Source organism: Amyelois transitella, chromosome 3 (assembly GCF_032362555.1).
Source record: "Amyelois transitella isolate CPQ chromosome 3, ilAmyTran1.1, whole genome shotgun sequence".
Classification (NCBI taxonomy): Eukaryota; Metazoa; Arthropoda; class Insecta; order Lepidoptera; family Pyralidae; genus Amyelois; species Amyelois transitella.
Genome location: NC_083506.1, coordinates 5,686,509 through 5,707,117, shown reverse-complemented (window position 1 = coordinate 5,707,117; position 20,609 = coordinate 5,686,509). Strand labels below are relative to the sequence as shown.

General features: G+C 35.0%; 1 protein-coding gene across 1 annotated transcript; it reads left to right on the top strand.

Moving 5' to 3' along the window:
• The first annotated feature begins 13,413 nt into the window (after positions 1 to 13,413).
• On the top strand, positions 13,414 to 15,992 carry LOC132902702 (uncharacterized). The gene is made up of 3 exons (XM_060948713.1): positions 13,414 to 14,044; positions 14,144 to 15,432; positions 15,954 to 15,992. Exons 1-3 carry the CDS (start codon positions 13,414 to 13,416, stop codon positions 15,990 to 15,992), a joined length of 1,959 nt encoding a protein of 652 aa, XP_060804696.1.
• The last annotated feature ends 4,617 nt before the right edge of the window (positions 15,993 to 20,609 follow it).

The window sequence follows — 20,609 nt, the reverse complement described above, 5'->3', positions numbered from 1 at the left end:
CAAATATAAACATAAAACAGCCCCGCACGATACTGGATAAAAAAATGGGTGAAATTTTTTGGCGTATCCTTATAATATAAATACATTTGCGCGGGCGAAGCCGCGGGCAAAAGCTAGTATTAATATATAAGGGTCGCGACGGGACTTTTAAAGTTGGAAAGAAAAAATAAATACATGTATTTTTCTAAATGGTCACATTTATTCCTAGCAATGAAAATTGACACGTTAAGTTATTAAAATAATCCAGCTCAAACATAAAACATACAAAACAATCAAAATCTTACTTAATCAGTGTTGATTTCTTAGAATCCGGAAATTTTTTTCTAAATATTGCTTTTGATCTTCATTGGCGGTGATCAACTTGTTTTATTCCTCCATCAACGCAACACCACGATCAGCAATATCATTCACAACCCTTATGGACCGCACAATGTCTCTTCCAGCTTTGTACTCATCATCTTCTGGCCAGTCATTCACATCTTTTTTTAAGAATTGAGATGATATTCCTAGTATTTCAAAGAAACGAAGTGAATTACTGGACACGAAGTCTTCGATATTTTTTCTTGCAATGTCTTTCGTATCCAAACTAATTCTTTTCGGAGAGAAATCGAGACCTTCTTTTTCTAACGCCTGCACCATTTTTCGTTTGGTATCTGATGCAATTTCGTCATCGAAAAATGCAAATGATACGAGCTCTTTCTGCCAAGTACCACAGATGTCCCATAATTTTTTTTTAGAGCTACTTTGAATAGATCTGGACTTATATATTCGAATGTTGTCAGGTCCTTTAATAGCTGCAAGTCATTTTTGGGAGCTGACAAAGCAACCGAAGCTTGATATCAGTACTTCACGTAAATCATGACTGAAAAGATGCAAACATCTTTAATTCCTTTTTCTTCTTTTTTGGTCATTTTGAACTGGTGTCTAAATAAGAATATTTTCAAGCAATATACAGCTTTTGCCATCCAACATGCCCTGTGCAGTCCAGCTGGCATTCTAAATGATGCTTGTTTCTCAGGAAGTCCTCCTAGGTACATAATGGTGAGGTTGAGTAGTTCTTTATAATCATCTCGAGGTTGATAGACGTTGAGTTGGTTCTGAGCGAAGGAAATCATAATTTTGAATCTATTTCTGTACAGATTCCAGCGAATGAGGATCAGATGCGACTGTTTTGTAGTCGGTCTGGTCTATTTTGCTCCAGTGATTCCTGAATCTTTTAAAAATCAACATGTTTATTCAATCAGGCCCACTTGATGGACCTAGAGCTGTACTCACGACGGCTTCTAGCATTATCTCCAGTATATGATGGCGACATGCAAGCCAAAGCATATCTTTCTCCATTTTTTGCTCCAATAGTATGCATGCCCTATTTCTCAATCCCGAATTGACTGCAGTCGTATCGAAGCACATGCATTTAACTCTATCGTTCAGTCCCCAATCCAGTATAGTAGCATACACAGCTGATGCACATGCTTCTCCTGTTCCACGGTCCAGTTTCGAGACCGAACAACTACTATCGATTCCTTGTCCTGACACCAAAATAGGAAGACGATCCACTGTTTCGTGCCCGGTAATGTCTTCTATTGGCTTTCCATTCCAGTGAATAGTTAAAGGCAAGTGAGTAGTGAATTCGCGTTTCAACGTCTCTGCCATCTCTTTACGATGCTTTATCCGATGACGACGAATGGACGATCTATTCACAGAAAATTCCATGGGGTCCGACCCAGCACTTTTCAGCGTAGATTTGATTACAATTGCAGCTTTCCTGTTGCTTAATTTAGCGGCGTCCAGACTTGATAACGGACGTAAACAAAACCGACTTGCGCTCACACTTAAGGCTGATAGCGAACAAGTTGCGGGGCATGTCCTTGTTAATGTATGGCAAGAGGGGGGGGTGAGGAGAGCAAAATGACAACTGGTGCTCGCCTATGAGCCATTAAAACAGATAGATCATAACTTTTTATAAATTTCGTCAGGAATTTCATTCATAAGCCTTTCTCTTGTTTTGAGTTTTTTTTAATTTTCTAATGATGGCGCGACCCCTAAATATAAATTTGAAAAAAAAAAAAAAAACTGAGTTCATTTTATAGCATAAAGAACGCAATGACAAGGTGCCCCGATGTTATTTTTCACTTTGTAAAATAAGGACCACCCTAATAAGCATATTTGGAAAAAGGTCAATCACAATGATTTTACCATTCGGTTTACGTGCTCAACCTCTATTCACGTCGGGGGTTAAAAACAGGCGAATGGAATTCTTATAACAGCCGTATAGAAACTTGAAAATTCCTATGAAACGAAATAGTGCAACCCATATCAGAAGCTGACAGAAACCGCGTATGTCAATATTTTCGTTTACGCTCTATTACCTAAGCTGTCCTTTGTGTTATTGTGGGATAAAAATATACGGAGTGAAAATATTTGAAAGGAGGAATTATATGAAATGTATCGAACACTTGATATGGCCGTTAAACTGTATATCGTTAAAAGAAGGCCCAATTTCACTATAATTGAATTGTAACAAGATACCGATACAGATTTTTTTTTCAATAACCCTCACCTCTCACGTCACGAAATAACGTGGTTCTCATCAGTGGACTTTCATACACCAAATTATGTTTTGTTTCCCTTGAAATCTCCGAGATTTTAAGTTAAGATTTTTTCGCTAACTCAATATCCACTTACAACCCCGGCGTAAGTATATAATACTATTGAAAAAAAAATTGTAATTTTCCTTGTAGATCGAATATAACTACGTACTGCATTTTTTTATTTATCATATTGTAATATACTTATTTGAAGTGGATTCAATAAAGTTTTAACCAAAGAAAAAACAAATTTTCTCCAAAAAAAAATTTACGAACTTGTTATTCAAACAAGAACTCTTATAAAGTCATTATACTTGCAACGATGCACTATTTCAAAACGAATTTCACTATTGTGCTTTCATTAATGAATCCGTGACGAAATTGCAATAGCAAATGTAGTGAATTTTTAAATAGACTCGCTCAAATGCTATTTCAATTATTCCTAGTTCCTCACTCTGTTCCTGGATTCAAGTTCCAACTGAACTAAATTCACGCCGGTATTGTTTCGCACAAAACAGTTTACAAAGTTATAAATGCACATAATTAATTCAAATATTAACCCATCTAACAGATTGTATTATGTTTTGTTTATTGAATTTATTTGAAACAAGTTTGTGGTATGTATCTATATGTTTGCTAAATTTCAGCAAAAATTCATTACTTTCGGCATTGTGCATAAATATGTCATGGCAGTTGTCTTTATCCTACTATTTCCAAATATTCCGTTAAGAGTAAAAGCTTTGACCAAATTTTCTATACCTACTTCAAATGTGAGTAAATAATAAAAAACATAAAGAGCTTAGAGAAATTGCAACATTAAAAGTAAAAAGGTCGGGTTCAAAAGCTGGTCCCTCCTGGATCATGAAGTCAGTCCCACGTGGCTCGTCAAGATTTAACTCCTGAACGTAATAAAAAAGGACCAGTCGTGATTTTATGGCTGCCTCGTACCACAGATTGTTTAGATATTAAATTGCTAATAACTTGAAAACAAACTTCTCGGTAACTCAATATGTTGGTTTCCATAGGCAATTCATTTTGCTTAGTTACTCTTTTCTTTGTTGTGACTACCAGGGTATAGTTAAAGGTAAAATATCTTGAGAAAACCATGTTTAACCCGTAACGAACGCCAAAAAAGCAGAGGTCGTTTTATGTACGTCGACATGACACTAGATGTCCTGTCTTCTCTCTTTTTCTAGTGTTTGGTTCTTAAGGAGTAAGAGAGAAAATGAAGCTCAGACCTTGACAATGTTCATGAATAACGTCACCTACAGTCTTGTAGCCCTCGCTATTTATCAAATTAAATAAAATTTACTCAAATACTCTATAAATCCGCAACGATTAAATTGTAACCGAGTTTACCCGCGGCCCATCACTAGAAGCACGTGTTGGTCATTATCGAAACGAGGCAGTGACTGGCTAATTATAACAATTATGAGGGCTTCCAAATCGCGGCCCGCACGCCGGTCACGTCGGGCGAAGCACCGGTGGGGCGCGCCAGTAAATAATTCAATCACTCAACGACCCAGAGGAGTTGCTGGCTTAAACGCACAAATATGCAAATTTTGATATAAACATATGCCTTGTTGTTAATAATTCCGCCAATAACAGTATGAATAACCCTGCCAAGTGTGTTAAAATTCTGTTTATCACCATTCTGGCGAAGATATCGGAAAAACGCTCTCTTAGTGCACACCTTGACCAAATAAGGAAAATACATGCTAAATTTGAAATCTCTTGACCATGCGGTTTAGGCTTTAAATTCAGTCAATCAGCACTCTCTCGTTCTCTTTTGTATAGATAGATGAGAGCTTCAAAATCGCGGCCCGCACGCCGGTCACGTCGGGCGAAGCACCGGTGGGCCGCGCCAGTAAATAATTCAATCACTCTGCGACCCAGTGGAGTTGCTGGCTTAAACGCACAAATATGCAAATTCCGCAATGAACAGCCCTAACGATACTACTCCTATAAGGGTAACCGCTAGTTATGATCCCAGAATTTTACATGACCGTAATATATTATACATACATACATATAATCACGTCTATATCCCTTGCGGGGTAGACAGAGCCAACAGTCTTGAAAAGACTGATAGGCCACGTTCAGCTGTTTGGCTTTATGATGGAATTGAGATTCAAATAGTGACAGGTTGCTAGCCCATCGCCTAAAAGAAGAATCCCAAGTTTATAAGCCTATCCCTTAGTCGCCTTTTACGACATCCATGGGAACGAGATGGAGTGGTCCAATTCTTTTTTTTTTATTGGTGCCGGGTTTTAGTTTTTGAAGAACAATAATCTTTGTGCTAAGGACGCCATATGTTGGTCCAGTACGTACAATAAAAAAAATCTGTCATAATAAAAGTGATTATTTTAGTTAAATAATTCTATACATCACCTAACTATAACTTACATAAAATGTAAGTATTGTTGTTATGATACCTAGGTCAGTATATAGACTTCTACGGCTAGGCAAACATTGTACTTCCTACACCATTTCGACATACAAAGTATGCATAAAGGAATAATTTCATGACTATGATCGTATTAACAATAAGAAAAATTGACAAAAATTCGGAATAATACTCTTATGAGTTGCTACGCTACTTAAATTCCGTTGACTTCGTAGAACTCTGTAACGCTTCGGCAGCCATGTGAACATTTTTTCTAAAACCTAAATTAAATAAATTTTAAATTCAGACAACCTATTGTAAAATCTAAAAGTAATATTTTCTTACTCTTAGCAAACTCATTAATAAAAAAATCTATCAAAATAAGAAATGAGCTACTGTTTATATATTATAACCACAAGCTTAGTGTTGATGTCATCGCAAATTATACTACAAATTACGCCTTAAACATAAACCATGGAAGTAAAAACTTCAAAATTACAAGTAATAAAGCTATTATTGTGCACGGCAAGATATCAAAAAGCCATAATATCGTAACGTCTAAAGTTGTTGTAAAATTTTATGTTACGATCCTGTTCAGCTAAACCAAACTTTTGCGATGCTATACGGACTTTATGATGATACAGGTAATATCTACGTACCTAGTTCATATTTAGACATATGAAAGTACTAATAAATACGCAAAGGTAATTACGCCGCAGTAGTCTAGCGAGGCTAAGGCTATTTCTTCTTTCATTCACATTGTTTTTTTCTTCTTTAGCTTCGATTTCGTAAATAATTACGAAAATACTCGTATTTAACCAGCTGCACAAATAATTTTCAGATTATTTGAGCCATAGAAGCCAGTTACTTTTTTGTATTAATTGCGTAGAAACTCGGTGTAAATATCATATGTTCCGTCCAGTATTATGAAAATAGAAGATCGATATCATACAAATTTAATACAAAAGAAAAACAATTCTGTATACTTTAATACCTTAAAATCTCATTTACACCCAACAAAACAGGAATACTGCAAACAATGCACTCTTTATGCAAGTTTTTCCTGCGCTTTGGACGGCGACGGCTGTCTAACGATGCAGTTCTAAAGCGGTTGGCTCCTCAAAGGGCTATAGAATTCTGAAATTTAAACATAAAATATACTTATTTCTTTAACTTAAAAGATGCAATGGGGTTGATCTTTTAAGTTCATCAGAGCAGCTAGAAAATTTAATATTCTATTTACCAAAAGTTGTTTCTCGGGTTCATCTTTCCTATACACATACTATGTATTCTTATATTATTATAAGTACAATCTTTGACGAGAGCTCAAATCTCAAAATCAAAGTAGTTTCTCAGGACAATTCATCTCGCTCGAACGACATAGTTTACTGTCATGCAATCCATTATGCTATGAAAACCAATTAAAGACTCCAGAAATAGAAAGCAAATGAACACCAGGAGAAATCCAAGCTATTATGGTATTGGAAAAAGAATATATTCTTCAATATTTAATTTCATTTAAATAAAAAATGGAGAGATATTCCTTAAATTAAGTTTAAGTTATAGTGTGGGATACTAACTTAATACTTTATTTTATATTATAAATTATAAATGAAATTACCAAACCAAAGCAAATCAATAATTTTTTTAAGTCATACCGAACAAACCCCTTCCCTTTCCAATGTAAAGGCTTCGGAGATCAGAAGTGAGTGAGGTTCATGTAAAAAACTTTACTTGATCCAGTATCGTGGTCACAGGCATACCCCGTGCCCTCAGACAGGTCGGAGACAATAATGATGCGATGTCAAAAATTAATTGTTCATAAAAGAAGATTCCAAAATTGCATAATCAGCGTGCCAGGAGGCATCTTGCCAGATCCCCGTGGCTATAAATCTCACGGCTTCCATTGAATAAGGCCTTGCGCGAATTATGAACGCCCCATTAGTTCTCCTGAACGTCTTTATTTGTACTGGTGATATTATTTATTGCTTTTATAGTCTCAATTATATTTAAAATTCGTGTGACTGGATATTGTAAAATATTGCTTGGTATATGCAATTGTGAATTCTCCAAAATATGAGTCATATTTGGATACTTTTACTAAATATCTCCGAAAAAAGTGATCAGTGACACGTTAAGGAAATACAATTAAAAAGTCTTATTTAATCCTTTATCTATAAGCTTAGTTTTAATAAAATAACACATTTATTTTTTACGAACAACGTAAAAATAAGACAAGGGATTCATCAAATTACATACATACATATAGTCACGTATTTATCCCTTGCGGGGTAGATAGAGCCTTCAGTCTTGAAAAGACTGAAAAGCCACGTTCTGCTGTTTATCTTGTAATGGATCAATTATGTAAAAATAATATGTATTTTTTTTATTATATGTAAAAAAATGCGTACAAAATTCCAAATCTGTAATGAAATTGTTTTAAATATTTAAAACAATTTTTTAGAAGCCAAAATGATTTTTGTATCTGTGATTTATAATTTTCTTTTTCATTACCGTACTACTAAAGAGTACGTACGTAAGAGTGCTACATTCGTTAGAGACCACTGAAGCACGGTGATTCGAACAAAGAATACTTATGTATTTCATCTGAGACAATAAACACAATCATAAAGTTATAACCAACTATAATATTCATTTACTTTCGTCCTGACCTTACAAAATATTTTGTTTCACTTTGGACTTTGATTATCGAAACGTGTAGCTACTAATCATACAATACCACCTGGCCTACAAATGGGATAGTGGCACACGTACTGCAATATACGATATATAGAACAAATGCAGTTCGTAAAGCCACTAAATGTGAGCCCAAGGGGCTAGTGCCGCCCGTAACAGGTTGCGAGGATATAAAATATTTAATAGCAGACACTACTGCCAACGAAAACAATAGCTGAACGAAACGGTGAAATCTTTCAATAGTTTTTTTTATATTTACCTTATCCAATCTGAAATCTGGAGGAGACAATGACAAATCACTTTAATATTTCTATCACGAAGTGAGAGTGTATTTCTTTACTTAGATAAGGATTGAAACTACTCGCGTGAGCAAAACTATAAACAGATTTGTAATAGTGATTTTCGCAAATTACGTTTTATTTAAGTTACAAATAGTGTAAATAATATGAAATATTGTGACAATTTATATTTATGTCTAGCGCAGCGTTAACATATTTTTTTTTTTCAAAATTTAAAATTAAAAGGTTTTTAAAATAATTAAATTTTATTTAAGAATTTTGTTGTTGTTACTGTTGGGCTTTTTTAAAACATTCATAATGCTTTTTTAATTTATTTTAATTGAAAAACAACATTTTATATTTTATCAAACGAACGAAAACATTACCGTTACGCGCCCAATGTAATTTGGAATAATGTTTTGTGTAATGGCTCTGCTAAGAAAAGTAGAAGAAAGCAGTAGGCTTTTTGTCGAAATTCCCACGCCTGGCGCTATTGAGTTCACGTCTAAAGATTTTACGATTCCTAGTGCTATAACAATAAGGTTCAATAATCGACAACATATTTTTCGACTGTACAATCAAAAGCAAACCGCAAAACCGGTCATGTGCGAGCGGACTCACACACAGAGGGATCATCACAAACATTAAAAGTACATCAAAAATTACTTTAGATTTTTATATAATACTTAATTACAGTCAGATATGGTACTCTACATAATGTCCTCAAAAGCTAGCATTTTGTAAAATTTTACGATACCAGGTTAATGTTAAATATTCTTAATTTTAATTGTCATATCGTTTAATTTCATTAAGTTAAAAGTTTGACTTTTTCTTAGATGAAAGTGACCTAAGTGGTATAAAATTCAACTCTAACTTCTTTTATATAAACTCCAAGTTCATACAGCCAGACAGGCATAAAAATTCTTTTAAGGTTTTTCGTTTTCATATTTAGGTGCAGAACCCTAAAAAGATAAATTGAGAGTGAATTTATTACAACAGAGTGCTTCTCAGCACGACAGATATTCTTCAAGAATACTCAGATACCTATTCGTACTTTATCGCGTTTTGTTAATTCTTTTTCCCTTCTAATAAATAAACGCTTACAGGCGCCCGTCAGCTCCACGAAATAAATGTGCGAAGCGATTTTTTAGTATTGCCTTATATTACTGAAATAAATTTATATAAAAAATTTACTCACGTAGTTATTTTATTGCTAACTTTTATATTTCTCCAAACTAAGATTTTGTTTGTGATTCCTAGAATGAATTAGTATTTTTCGTACCAACAAAATAGATCCTAAATAAAAATTTAACTTTTTACACAGTATACACAGCGACAATAGAGCAACAACATATGTTTGTTATGTGATCAGATCACTGTACTATAGACAACGATAAAATTGGAAAAATTTCTCTTATTCTTGCTCTCTTTGCTTCTAAAAACACAAGTCTCTTTTGCTTTTATTATTTTGCCATTGAGTTCCGTAGCCACAGAAACCGGAACGTCTTCCAAATTTTATGGTTTGCCTTTATACGTCTACTCATATGAGCAAGACAGCAGAAAAAGCAGTAAAATTTAAGGTGTTAAAGAAAATAAAAAGTAAGACATATAAAATCTATTTAAAAATATATTGGTAAACAGTTAAGCACGAGACAGACATTTTATAAAATTTAGTGGTCACACGACGTTTACGTGGACATCAATCGCTTGCGTCCTAATAACCGTTTAAATAGCAGAAAGATTTATGGAGAAGCCCAACAAAGGGCCCTTGATCCTCCTGCGCCGATAAATCTACGCACCAAATAATACGATCCCTAGCGATTTGTTCCCGGGACAGACACTGTTTTGTCCAATAAAGTCTGGGACCGATATAAGAAACGCATCAGAGTTGTACCGTCAAATTGAAAACAGTAATGTTTTTTTGTTATCGTGGTACTAATCAGTTTTTAATGGTAAAAAGATTTGCGGCTAAATAGTATGTAGATCTTGAAACAATTACAAAACATAAGTAATAAATTTTCCTTATTATATCTGTTTAGTTAAAAAAAAAACGAATTACTTATATTTTAGCTTGAGAAAAGGTTTTATTTGGAAGATGTAAAATCGATATTTTAAAGGAAACAATAATGTATTCTGCGTAAAGAAGTATTTATTTTAATTTTCTAAGGACATCAATTATCAGAAATTCCTGCAAAATTAAAAAAGAAATAAAACACACAGCAGCCAGACTATAAATATTTCGCCCTCGCAAATAAATTAGAATCTAAGTAATTTACAATCACCGACCAAATTACAGTACTGAAAGCTTCACGCCGGCCGACTTTGTTACCAGTTGATTTCACCCTCATTTACTGATAATAGTCAGGAATATTAGTGCGTATGTAAAATTGGTTAATGGTTATTGTTAATAGTAATTAACGCTGACCACAATGTTAGAACTTGATATCTACATATATTTGTGTAATTAATGAGAAAATGGATGGATGAAAATTTCATCTAATTAAAACTTTATGAACGGCATCATAGGCGCCATAATAATCGTGCAGTTTTACCTACTGGGTTCGATCCCATTGCGGTCATGAAATAATGATTCTTTTCTAAAACATATTTTACAGATGCTTATTAATATATTCACGGCAAGGAAAAAAGAGCCCTACGTTCAGAAATCAAAATATGAATCCATGATTTTCGTTATTATTATCGCCCCTTCCGCTCTCGGAATATCAAAGTATTTCTCAAAAAACTCAAGTTCATAAATATTAAAAGTAAGCTACGCCTTTCTCTATACATACATAGGTCACGTCTATATCCCTTGCGGGGACAGACAGAGCCAACAGTCTTGCAAAGACTGAATGGCCACGCTCAGCTATATTTCAGCCTTTCTCTATATTTGCAAAAATGTTCACCAGAAGTCAACATGTATCCTTAACTAACAATTTGAAATATTATTTATAGTATTCATTTAACCCTTTGTCTGTAGAATTCGTATCCTTTACAAATCACAGTCCTGCTCACAGCCGGCCGACGAAAAGCTGAGACTACCTTTTTTATCTTTCTCTTTTCGGTTGGACGAGCCTTGTAATGTAAGTGAAGAAAATTATTACACCAAAGGAAACCTGTGGTGTAAAGATCTTAGACATTACCTTTTAAAAATAAAAGTTATTTAGTAGTCAATAATGTAAAGAACTGGCGCTTTTTGGGTGGGAAATTCTTGTTTATATATTGACATCATTTTTTTTAATGAAATGGCATCTTTAGCAGCATACCCTTTCAGATTAATTGGACAAATTCGGTAACAAAGATCGCGGAAATAATAATTCACTCCAATGCTATTACTCAACTCTTGGATTATGGACAATGGCGTATCACGGCCTTCTCCAGATAAAAATGTCGAAATCTAACAATTAAAGTTGTATGTTTCTACTTTTCACACATACGACGTTTACAACGTATATAAGGCCAATAGTCTTTTAGACTTGGGATTATTCTCTAACTAAGGCGAGTCACTGGCAAGCTGTCTATTACTTTCTCAATAATCAATTAACCGTAAATTAATTGTGGTGCCGTATCGCTCCCGGCACCAATACAAAAAAGAATAAGACCATTCCATCTCTTTCCCATGGATGATGCAAAAGGCGACTAAGGGATGGGCTTACAAACTTGGGATTATTTTTTAGGTGATGGGCCAGCAACCTGTCTATTTGAATCTCAATTCTATAATTAATCCAAAAAGCTGAACGTGAACGATCACTATTTTCTGACTGTTGGCTCTGTCTACCCCTCAAGAGATATAGACGAGACCATATGTATGTTTGTATTTATGTATCAATCAAATATCAATTAATTCATTCAATCATCGTAAACTGAACGTAACCTTCGAGTATTTTTGAAACAATTGGCCTTATCTACCATGTAAGGGATAAAAAGGTTTATAGTTATCGTGATAATGGGTTAAATGGAATATAACAAGCCGCTTGTGTGTAATCGTCTTTAGCGGTAGGTCAGAAAACAGCATACAAAGACAGAACTTCCAAACTGGTGAGCTCTCGAAATTATCAAACAGTCTCTTCCGTACATCAAATAAAACGACGTCATTTATCTTCCAGGATTTCTTCTTCCTGCACCATCAACTTAAGCATGGATACCATTATGGAACTAATTACCGACATAAAGAATACTTGGAAATTTCCTGAATTATTACAAACCGATCGTTTATTATTATGACGAAGATTGCCTGTAATTTGTAACAGCCATTTCATTCCATCGTCTTTGAACAAAGAGAAAACTCTGTTAATATAATGATGACCTTGTTATATAAATTGGGTGTTATGAATCTTACTTGATCATTTCTTTTGGCACGGCTACGCAAATAAAAAAATCTTTTGAATGTAATATTTTCTTTTCATTTATTATATAACATAAATTAATTCTTTTTTTAATACTAACCGATGCTTTTACGGTAAGGGGTATAACATCGTGAGAAACCTGCACTGTCAGACAAATGCATGTGTAACCATGATCGATTCAATACGGGATAGGTTCTGTGAAGGTTGTGCAAGTCAGACGGGAATCACTTCGTGTAAAAACCTGACTTAACCAATCCAGGATCCATAGACATACCCCCGGGCTCCTCTCCACCGAAGAAGATGCAACCGGGACTAAAGCCAGAAAAACGAAGAATAGAAATCAAACAAACTATGACTCTGTCTGCCGGTGCTCCCTCGAACATTTCATGAGAACCAGTTTGTAGTACATAACTTCCTCATCTTATAATTATGTAGGGATATCCTACTTATATTACGAAGTCGAAAGTAAAGAAGTGTAGATGTGTGTGTTCTTCCATTTAGCATTTTACTTTGTGTATTAGTTTTATTAATTTTTACTTATCCACGTTATTTTTTCTGAAGGAGTATAGATAGCTCCAATTCATACATAATCTGTGACTGAAAAGCAATTTCAATAAATTAAAGTCACAATCGGAATAAAATCTTACATTATGAGTTACTTTCACATTAATAATATTTATCATCATCATATCAACTCACCAATCCAATCCACCTCGCTTTGTCGGAGAGCTTATAGTATAAGTAGGGATTGATTAACTGCCTACATCCCATAAAAAAATAGTAAAGTTGTATAAATTATTCAAAAAAAAATCAAAGGCTTACGGAAAAAATTCCAGAGAACAGACGCTAAGCTGGAAGCTGTTGCTTAATTTAGAATATTTAATACCTCTGGGAAATTAAAACGAAATCCCGCCAAAAATTACCATATTTATATTTTGGTGGAAAGTTTTAATAACTTAGTTCTAATAGTTGAAAGGTTAAGAGTCTCTTGAATTACATACGAAGTTACGAATGAAGCAACATGTTACTCATACCAGTACATCAAGTAAATTTTCACGTCTGTAAAGTTTTCAACAGAAGCATAAAGTTAATGAATAACATATTCGAAATGTTAATTTATGCTGCTGGGAGATGTCTGTCAGGACGTGTCAGCGGTGATCTATGGGGCGAATCTTATTGCCCTGACCAAAAAGGACGGTGGTATACGCCCCATTACTGTAGGGTCTACGTTCAGACGGTTAGCTGCTAAAGTGTGCGTTCGGCTCACTCGCCATAAATTACAAAATCTTTTTGAGCCCGTACAGGTTGGTTTCGGCACACGTGGAGGGTGTGAAGCTGCAGTGCATGCCGTGCGCACCTTTACTCATTCCAATATGTGCGAAGTTCTTTTAAAACTAGATGTCAAAAACGCCTTTAATTCGGTCAACAGGGATACCTTGCTGAATGAAATTAAATTGCATGTTCCGGAATTGTACAACTTTTTACTACAATGCTACCATACTCCTTCAAAATTAGTACACAAATATAATGAGATTGATTCGGCCACGGGTTGTCAGCAGGGTGATCCCCTCGGTCCAGCTATTTTCAGTTTGGCAATTAACTCAATAATTCACGGTTTAAATTCAAAATTAAACATATGGTACCTTGATGACGGAACCCTAGGTGGAGACTTTAAAACAGTTTTGAAAGATTTAATTGATATAAAAAACAAGTTCTCTAATATTGGTCTGGAATTAAATTTTGATAAATGTGAATTATATATTTCTGAAACTTTAAATACATCTTTGGCATCTCAAATTATTCAAAATTTTAATAACATAGCCCCTAATATAAAAATTTTGACAAAAGATAGTCTCTACCTACTTGGTTCACCGATATTTGATGAGGCCATACCTTCCCTTCTTAGTAAATCAATTTCAAAATTCACTGACTATTCGGACCGCCTCACCAAAATTAGCAGTCACTCTGCGTTATTCGTTCTAAAATTCTGTTTATTCATACCAAAATTAACTTACTTGCTCCGTTGTTGCCCTATTTGGAAATACCCCACTTTGGTCCAACCTATTGATCAACTTTTAAAAAATAAAATTGAATTAATACTCAACATAAGTTTTGGCGAAGAGGCATGGACCCAAGCCTCCCTTCCAATTAGGAATGGAGGCTTAGGAATCCGAAAAATTTCTTGTGTAGCCCTGCCGGCTTTCTTGTCCTCTATCCACAGCACATCTAATCTCGTAGGTAATATTCTTAAGGTCCCTGCGACTACAAACTACGAGATTGCGTGCTTGGATGAGGCCACAAATGCCTGGCTAACCGGACCGAGTCCAAATCTACCCTCCAAGCTACAAAGCCAAAGGGCCTGGGATTCCATTTCATCTAATTTTATTTTCAGTTCTCTTTTGGAAAATTCCTTTAGCAGAGATAGGGCTAGACTATTAGCCGTGTCCAGACCAGAGTCCGGACATTGGCTTCATGCCTATCCATCTCCTGCTTTAGGAACTTTTCTAAATCCCCTAACTCTTCGCGTGGCTGTGGGTCTCAGAGTCGGGGCTGAAGTCTGTGTGGACCACAGCTGTGCCTCTTGTGGGGTTTCTGTTGATCGCCTAGGTCACCATGGTCTTGCCTGCTCCTCGGGTGCCGGCCGCCAATCCCGCCATGCTGCTCTCAATGACATCCTGAGACGGGCGCTTGTCAGCGCCGACGTCCCCGTGGCCCTTGAGCCCCAGATCGTGCGAGACGATGGCAAGCGCCCCGACGGGATGTCATTGATACCCTGGCGCATGGGTCGCGCGCTGGTCTGGGACGCCACTTGCGCAGATACGCTGGCGGCGTCCTACCTCCCTGCGACCAGTAAACAGGCTGGTGCGGCGGCGGACGCCCGGGAGCGCTTCAAGACCAATAAATACAGTTGTCTTGGCACCCAGTACGAGTTCGTACCGTTTGGTGTCGAGACACTTGGTCCTTGGGGCAAGGGCGCGCGGGAGCTCCACAAGGCGCTCAGCAAACGCCTGAGGGAGGCAACAGGAGACCCTCGCGCGGGCAGCTTTCTTGCGCAGCGTATTGCTATTGCAATACAGCGCGGGAATGCTGCCTGCGTGATGGGAACCCTTCCTAGGGGTCCAAATTTAAACAATAATGTATTTAGCTTGTAATTTAGAATAGTTTTTTTTTATTATTATTATAAAATAATTAATATTAGTTTAAATTATTTAATTAGGTATATTTATTATTAGTACTTTTCTCATTAATTATAAACAATTGTATATTCGAAATTCCGTAAGGTACAATATACATCAGATCGGAATTGAATATTAAATGATTGACGCTTTACAATATACCTACTCGTAATGCCGTTGAGTTTGTATCCAAGAACACTTTCGATTTTTTAATGTGCTCCCAATCCGTGCGATTTCCTACGATGTTTTGTAATAGTCAATCAAGAGTAAGTTTATATTATTTTTCTTCTTTAGTCTATCTCCTTATAAACACTAATTAAAATCAAGCTCTCATTGTACCTACATTTATCATAACAAAAAGATGCTATTTTTATTTTCTATTTCTATTTCGCGCCACTAACACTTTAACACGTCAAATAGCTTTGATGAATGAGGGCAAAGGCTTCTGGCCCTTTATAGTTAATGTAAATATTGTGTTTTAGCAAAATACACGACCTAGCGGAGCTCCAAGCTCGCGTTAAAATTGAGACACTTAAGTTTAACAGTTTCTTGAAGAATTTTAAACACTTTTACCGTTTTTATTTTATTCAGCTTTTAAAATCATAGTGTTATTGCAAAGTATTAAGAAAAATGAAAAATTCCGTGTGGTTCCCGGCACAAATAGAAAAAAGAATAGGACCACTCCATCCCTTTCCTATGAATGTCGTAAAAGACGACTAAGGGATAATTAATTGGGATTCTTCTTTTAGGCGACGCTAGCAACCTGTCACTACGTATAGTGAGATACGTATATCTCAATTCTATCAATTAAGCCAAACAGCTGAACATTGTCTATCAGTCTTTTCAAGACTGCTGCCTCTGTCTATCCCACAAGGGATATTGACGTGATTATATGTATTTATTCAGAAAACCGCAGTGAAAAATTTGACGTTATCGATTTTTATGAAATTCAGCATAGAGATAGTTAAATGACGTTTCTATACTGATCTTGTATAGATGAAAAGACATTATGTGAGCCAGTTGCTTCTTCTCTCACATTATAACAGTCGATCAACGAAAAATTTGATAAACTTGGGTATATTCTTAAAGGGGATAGGCTAGCAATATTTGCACGGATTGTTAAGCTACTTAACCAAACTTCTAATTCTAATCTTGCAATTTTCGGTAGTTTCTCCCCCTAAGTGATGAAGACTTGATTATGAAATAATATGTATTTATAACGACACAACTCTACCAGGCTTTCGAAAATTCTCACAGAAATAAACCTCTAAAAGCAGAGAAAAAAGGATTTTCGGCGCTATTAAAAGAAAAGTCCTTAAAGTGGCGTGGCGGTCCATAATGAGCCATTTTTCATATTGTTAACGACCACATTGAATCTTGTGCTTACTCAAATAAGATCTTGGATTCGAATACCACGGGAATCTTTAAAGTTAGTTTGAATATTTTGTCTTTAAATAAAGATATCTAAGCTGGAGAACTTAATTTGTTCGTTGAAAAATATCTTCTTTTTCCACTAATGTGGGGTCAACACTGTGTTTTTGAACGAGAAAACAACTTACAGTTAACCATAGATATTCTTGTGAATAAACCAATGCTTTCAAAGTAATAAAGAATTTGTGCGATAAAATTAACAGGACAACTTATTATAACAAAATAATTTAATTGTTTTTCTTAGCAAACACATATGTGTCATAAAACAAGTAACACAATGAGTTCACTAACATCAATAGATTTAATAACATACCAGCACCTTACTACCCCTTGTTCCATCCAGCAATTTCGACAGTCATTCCCCAATTTGAAGTTTTATTATAATTTGTTTAAAGCGAAGCCTCTGTGGCATTAGCTAGGCAATCTCAATCACATAACAAGGTAACCCCTAACGGGAACAACCCAATTTAGTTGTGTACAAGTTTATTTGGGTATCTGCCCGTTGGGCATTATAATAAATGAGAGGACAAATTCCCGACCTTTCAGTTATAGTGAAATTTTATCAAGTTACTCTAATATAGACATTTAAATTAATATCTAAATGACGCTCGTGTAACTTAATTAGCCTAATGTTGCGAGATGCGAAATATGAAGCTAATATATTATGTTTTATTAACCTTCAAATTTATGTTTTAAAGTGGTCCCTCCTATTTTTGTAGTTATTTTTACCAATTCATATTATTTATATTCGTGAAATGAAGCGATATTTCATAACTTTTCTGTATACAGAAGAAGAAGTACCATAGTGCTCGAAGTTAAAACTAGCACAAGCATAATATTACAAATTTTCTTGTCACGTGCTATTTTATTATACGTAACTAGCTAAATAATCAACTTCAATTTTTTTTTATCATAAAAATAACATACCTAGCACCCCCAGAAATTAGCACGTGGCATTATATCTTCGTGTTCTCATAATGTTTGAAAATTTGTTTTAATTATGTTTTTTTAATTGTAATAAATTTTAACAAACTTAGTTTAATTTTTTAAGAAAAGAAAGTATACATTACTTTCTTTACAAATAACTGGTACAAATTTTCTTGTCCACTGTCACCATAATGTTGATTGAGTTTGATACTTCGTAGGAATAATTTGGTTAAGACAGTAAAGTTGGGAGGCCAGATGATAACAACCGGCAACCCTAATTTTCAATCTTGTACATTTACAGGCGTGGAAGTCGACCCGCCGTCATTTAGCTTTTATTGTTATTTTTCCCGGACAATGCAATATAAACGAGGCTGAAATGAGCATTCGCTTTAATCCGGCTTACGGCTCTATTACCGTCTGAAGAAAACAAGGGATCAGAATTAAAGAAAAGATTAGTAATTCCCCGTCGAGATGCCGAAGTATCAAAATAAAATTGATATGGATGAATAGCATATCTGTTTATTTTTACTATTCCCCTGCGGACTGGTTGCGTATAAATTCACTTAAAATAAATAGCGGCATTTTCTGTTTGTAAGCCTATTTATTATACTTATGACAAATCAGTGCATCATAGTAATTTTAATCATCTTCTTATTATACACCAACAAAGCGAGTGTAAAAAAGAGGAATCATGAAAGTGTAAGGCCTAGACGAATTTTTTTCTGTGGAGCTAACATCATTTTGTTCATATTATCTTAAATCAATTAAAAAGCGCATAAAGTCGCACGTCGTGTTGCGTGTCAATTATATCCTCTCCATATTTTTGTCAAAGTGAAGTGGCGCAAACAATAAATCTTGCCGTTTCTTCCTCGTAGCCTAGCCACTGCAAAAACAACCACGCGTAATTAATTACCTCACTTGGTTCGGGTCAGCTTTGGAATCCAATCCCTGCTTTTGACTTTTTTTGGATTACGGTAAACTGTAGATGGATAATTGATTGGCTGTTGTGAGGAGCGAAAATTTTCTGTTTAGTGCTAAGAGTAGGTTTAGTAATATGAATGGTGTTTAAAGTTATTACATGCGGCTTACCAGAAGTACCACTGAAGGAAGAGTGACGGTGGGCAACCGGCTAAGGTACATACACATAATAAGAGATATATATATATATATATATATATCCCTTGCGGGGTAGACAGAGCTAACAGTCTTGAAAAGACTGAAGGGCCATATTCAGCTGTGTGGGTTAATATGGGTAAGTGACAACAAAAAGCGACATGTAAGTGTAACCTGCATATAAAAGAGACGAACAAAAAGGCTCAATATAATGAAGAGTGCTTGCTTCAAAATATTTTACTAATTGACTTTATTTCATTACATTCTTGTCCTATATTTTTATTTAGTACAATCTAGATCAATGAACCTTCTAGCCTTATGGCGGTTGCCTGAATTCCAAACAAACAAGAAACAAAGTCTTTAACACAATACGACTTGGAAATGTCACCAAAAGATTCATATAAGCAATGCTATCATACATTCGATACATAAATTTTGTTATGTCAAATTTTACTGGGACATTAATTAAGAGTGTTAATGTACGAGTATTGTTACAATCTTGTTTTAAACCATCGGGCAAAGCGACATCAAACACATTCTAATATCCAGTAAAAATACGATATTAAATTCAATGAACAAAATAATATTTTACGAGTACCATTAAATTGGAAAAGAGCTTATAACCCAGAATTAAAGGGGTCTTAATATGTTTCTTCTGTAAAATTCGGCATAATAAAACCAGCAATTCTGAAAAATTTATATAAAACAGTTATCGAAGTAGTATAACTGAAACTGATCTTTACATTTCAATGCCGAAAATAAATAGATCCTAATGAGAGATATTTCAGCATAACATTGTCGCTAACTTTCCCCGTTAATTAGGGAGAGAGCCGAGAGCTGCAGCCCAGGTGGTATGCACTCCTATTGCACCGCGAATTTGCATAAAAGTTAGCGCATAATATCGTCAGCGACGCTGTGTATGAATGCCGAAAGTAATTCTAGTTCGGTAGCTTCGTTTCGGACTGAATTAATTCAATATAAAGTCATTTCGTTATTTCACTAGCTGAAGGACTGTTTTCCATATACGAGTACAAAGACAAAGTATATTTAATGCGGAAAACAATTCATATGTAAGTAAGTAGGTAAGTATAGTATGCCTTTGTACGGATAGCCTGTTTTTTTAATATTCTGATTTTCTTTTTATCTTGGTTCTAAAATGTAGTCTAAGATTATATATTTGACTGTGTCACAGAATCCGTACTATTATAATGAATGCGAAAGTCTTTAGTGCAAAACTGTAGTTAAATTGCTCTTATTTTATTGATGTTATTATTCTATCTACAATTAAATATTGCTGGATGGCTTTTTTATGGAGTGAAGACTCAGATGTGGTCTAAGAGTATATATTTGACTGTGTCACAGCATCCGTACTATTATAATGAATGCGAAAGTCTTTAGTGCAAAACTGTAGTTAAATTGCTCTTATTTTATTGATGTTATTATTCTATCTACAATCAAATATTGCTGGATGGCTTTTTTATGGAGTGAAGACTCAGATGTAGTGGCAGGTTGCTTGTATATCGATAAAACAAATCCTTAATACAAAAGCCTTTTCCTTAATTGGCTTTTACAATTTGTACGCGAAGGAAAACACACTTTGACTTTTCTTCGCTCCCAATTCAAAGAAGTTCCATATCTCATTAATTAAAACTATTAAAAAGATGTCA

Coding starts and splice junctions, on each gene's coding strand:
- LOC132902702 (XM_060948713.1), top strand. CDS start 13,414: ATGCTGCTGGGAGATGTCTGTCAGGACGTGTCAGCGGTGATCTATGGG. Junction 14,045..14,143: donor GGAATTAAATTTTGATAAAT/GTGAATTATATA, acceptor TTTTGACAAAAG/ATAGTCTCTACCTACTTGGT. Junction 15,433..15,953: donor GTCCAAATTTAAACAATAAT/GTATTTAGCTTG, acceptor ATTGTGTTTTAG/CAAAATACACGACCTAGCGG.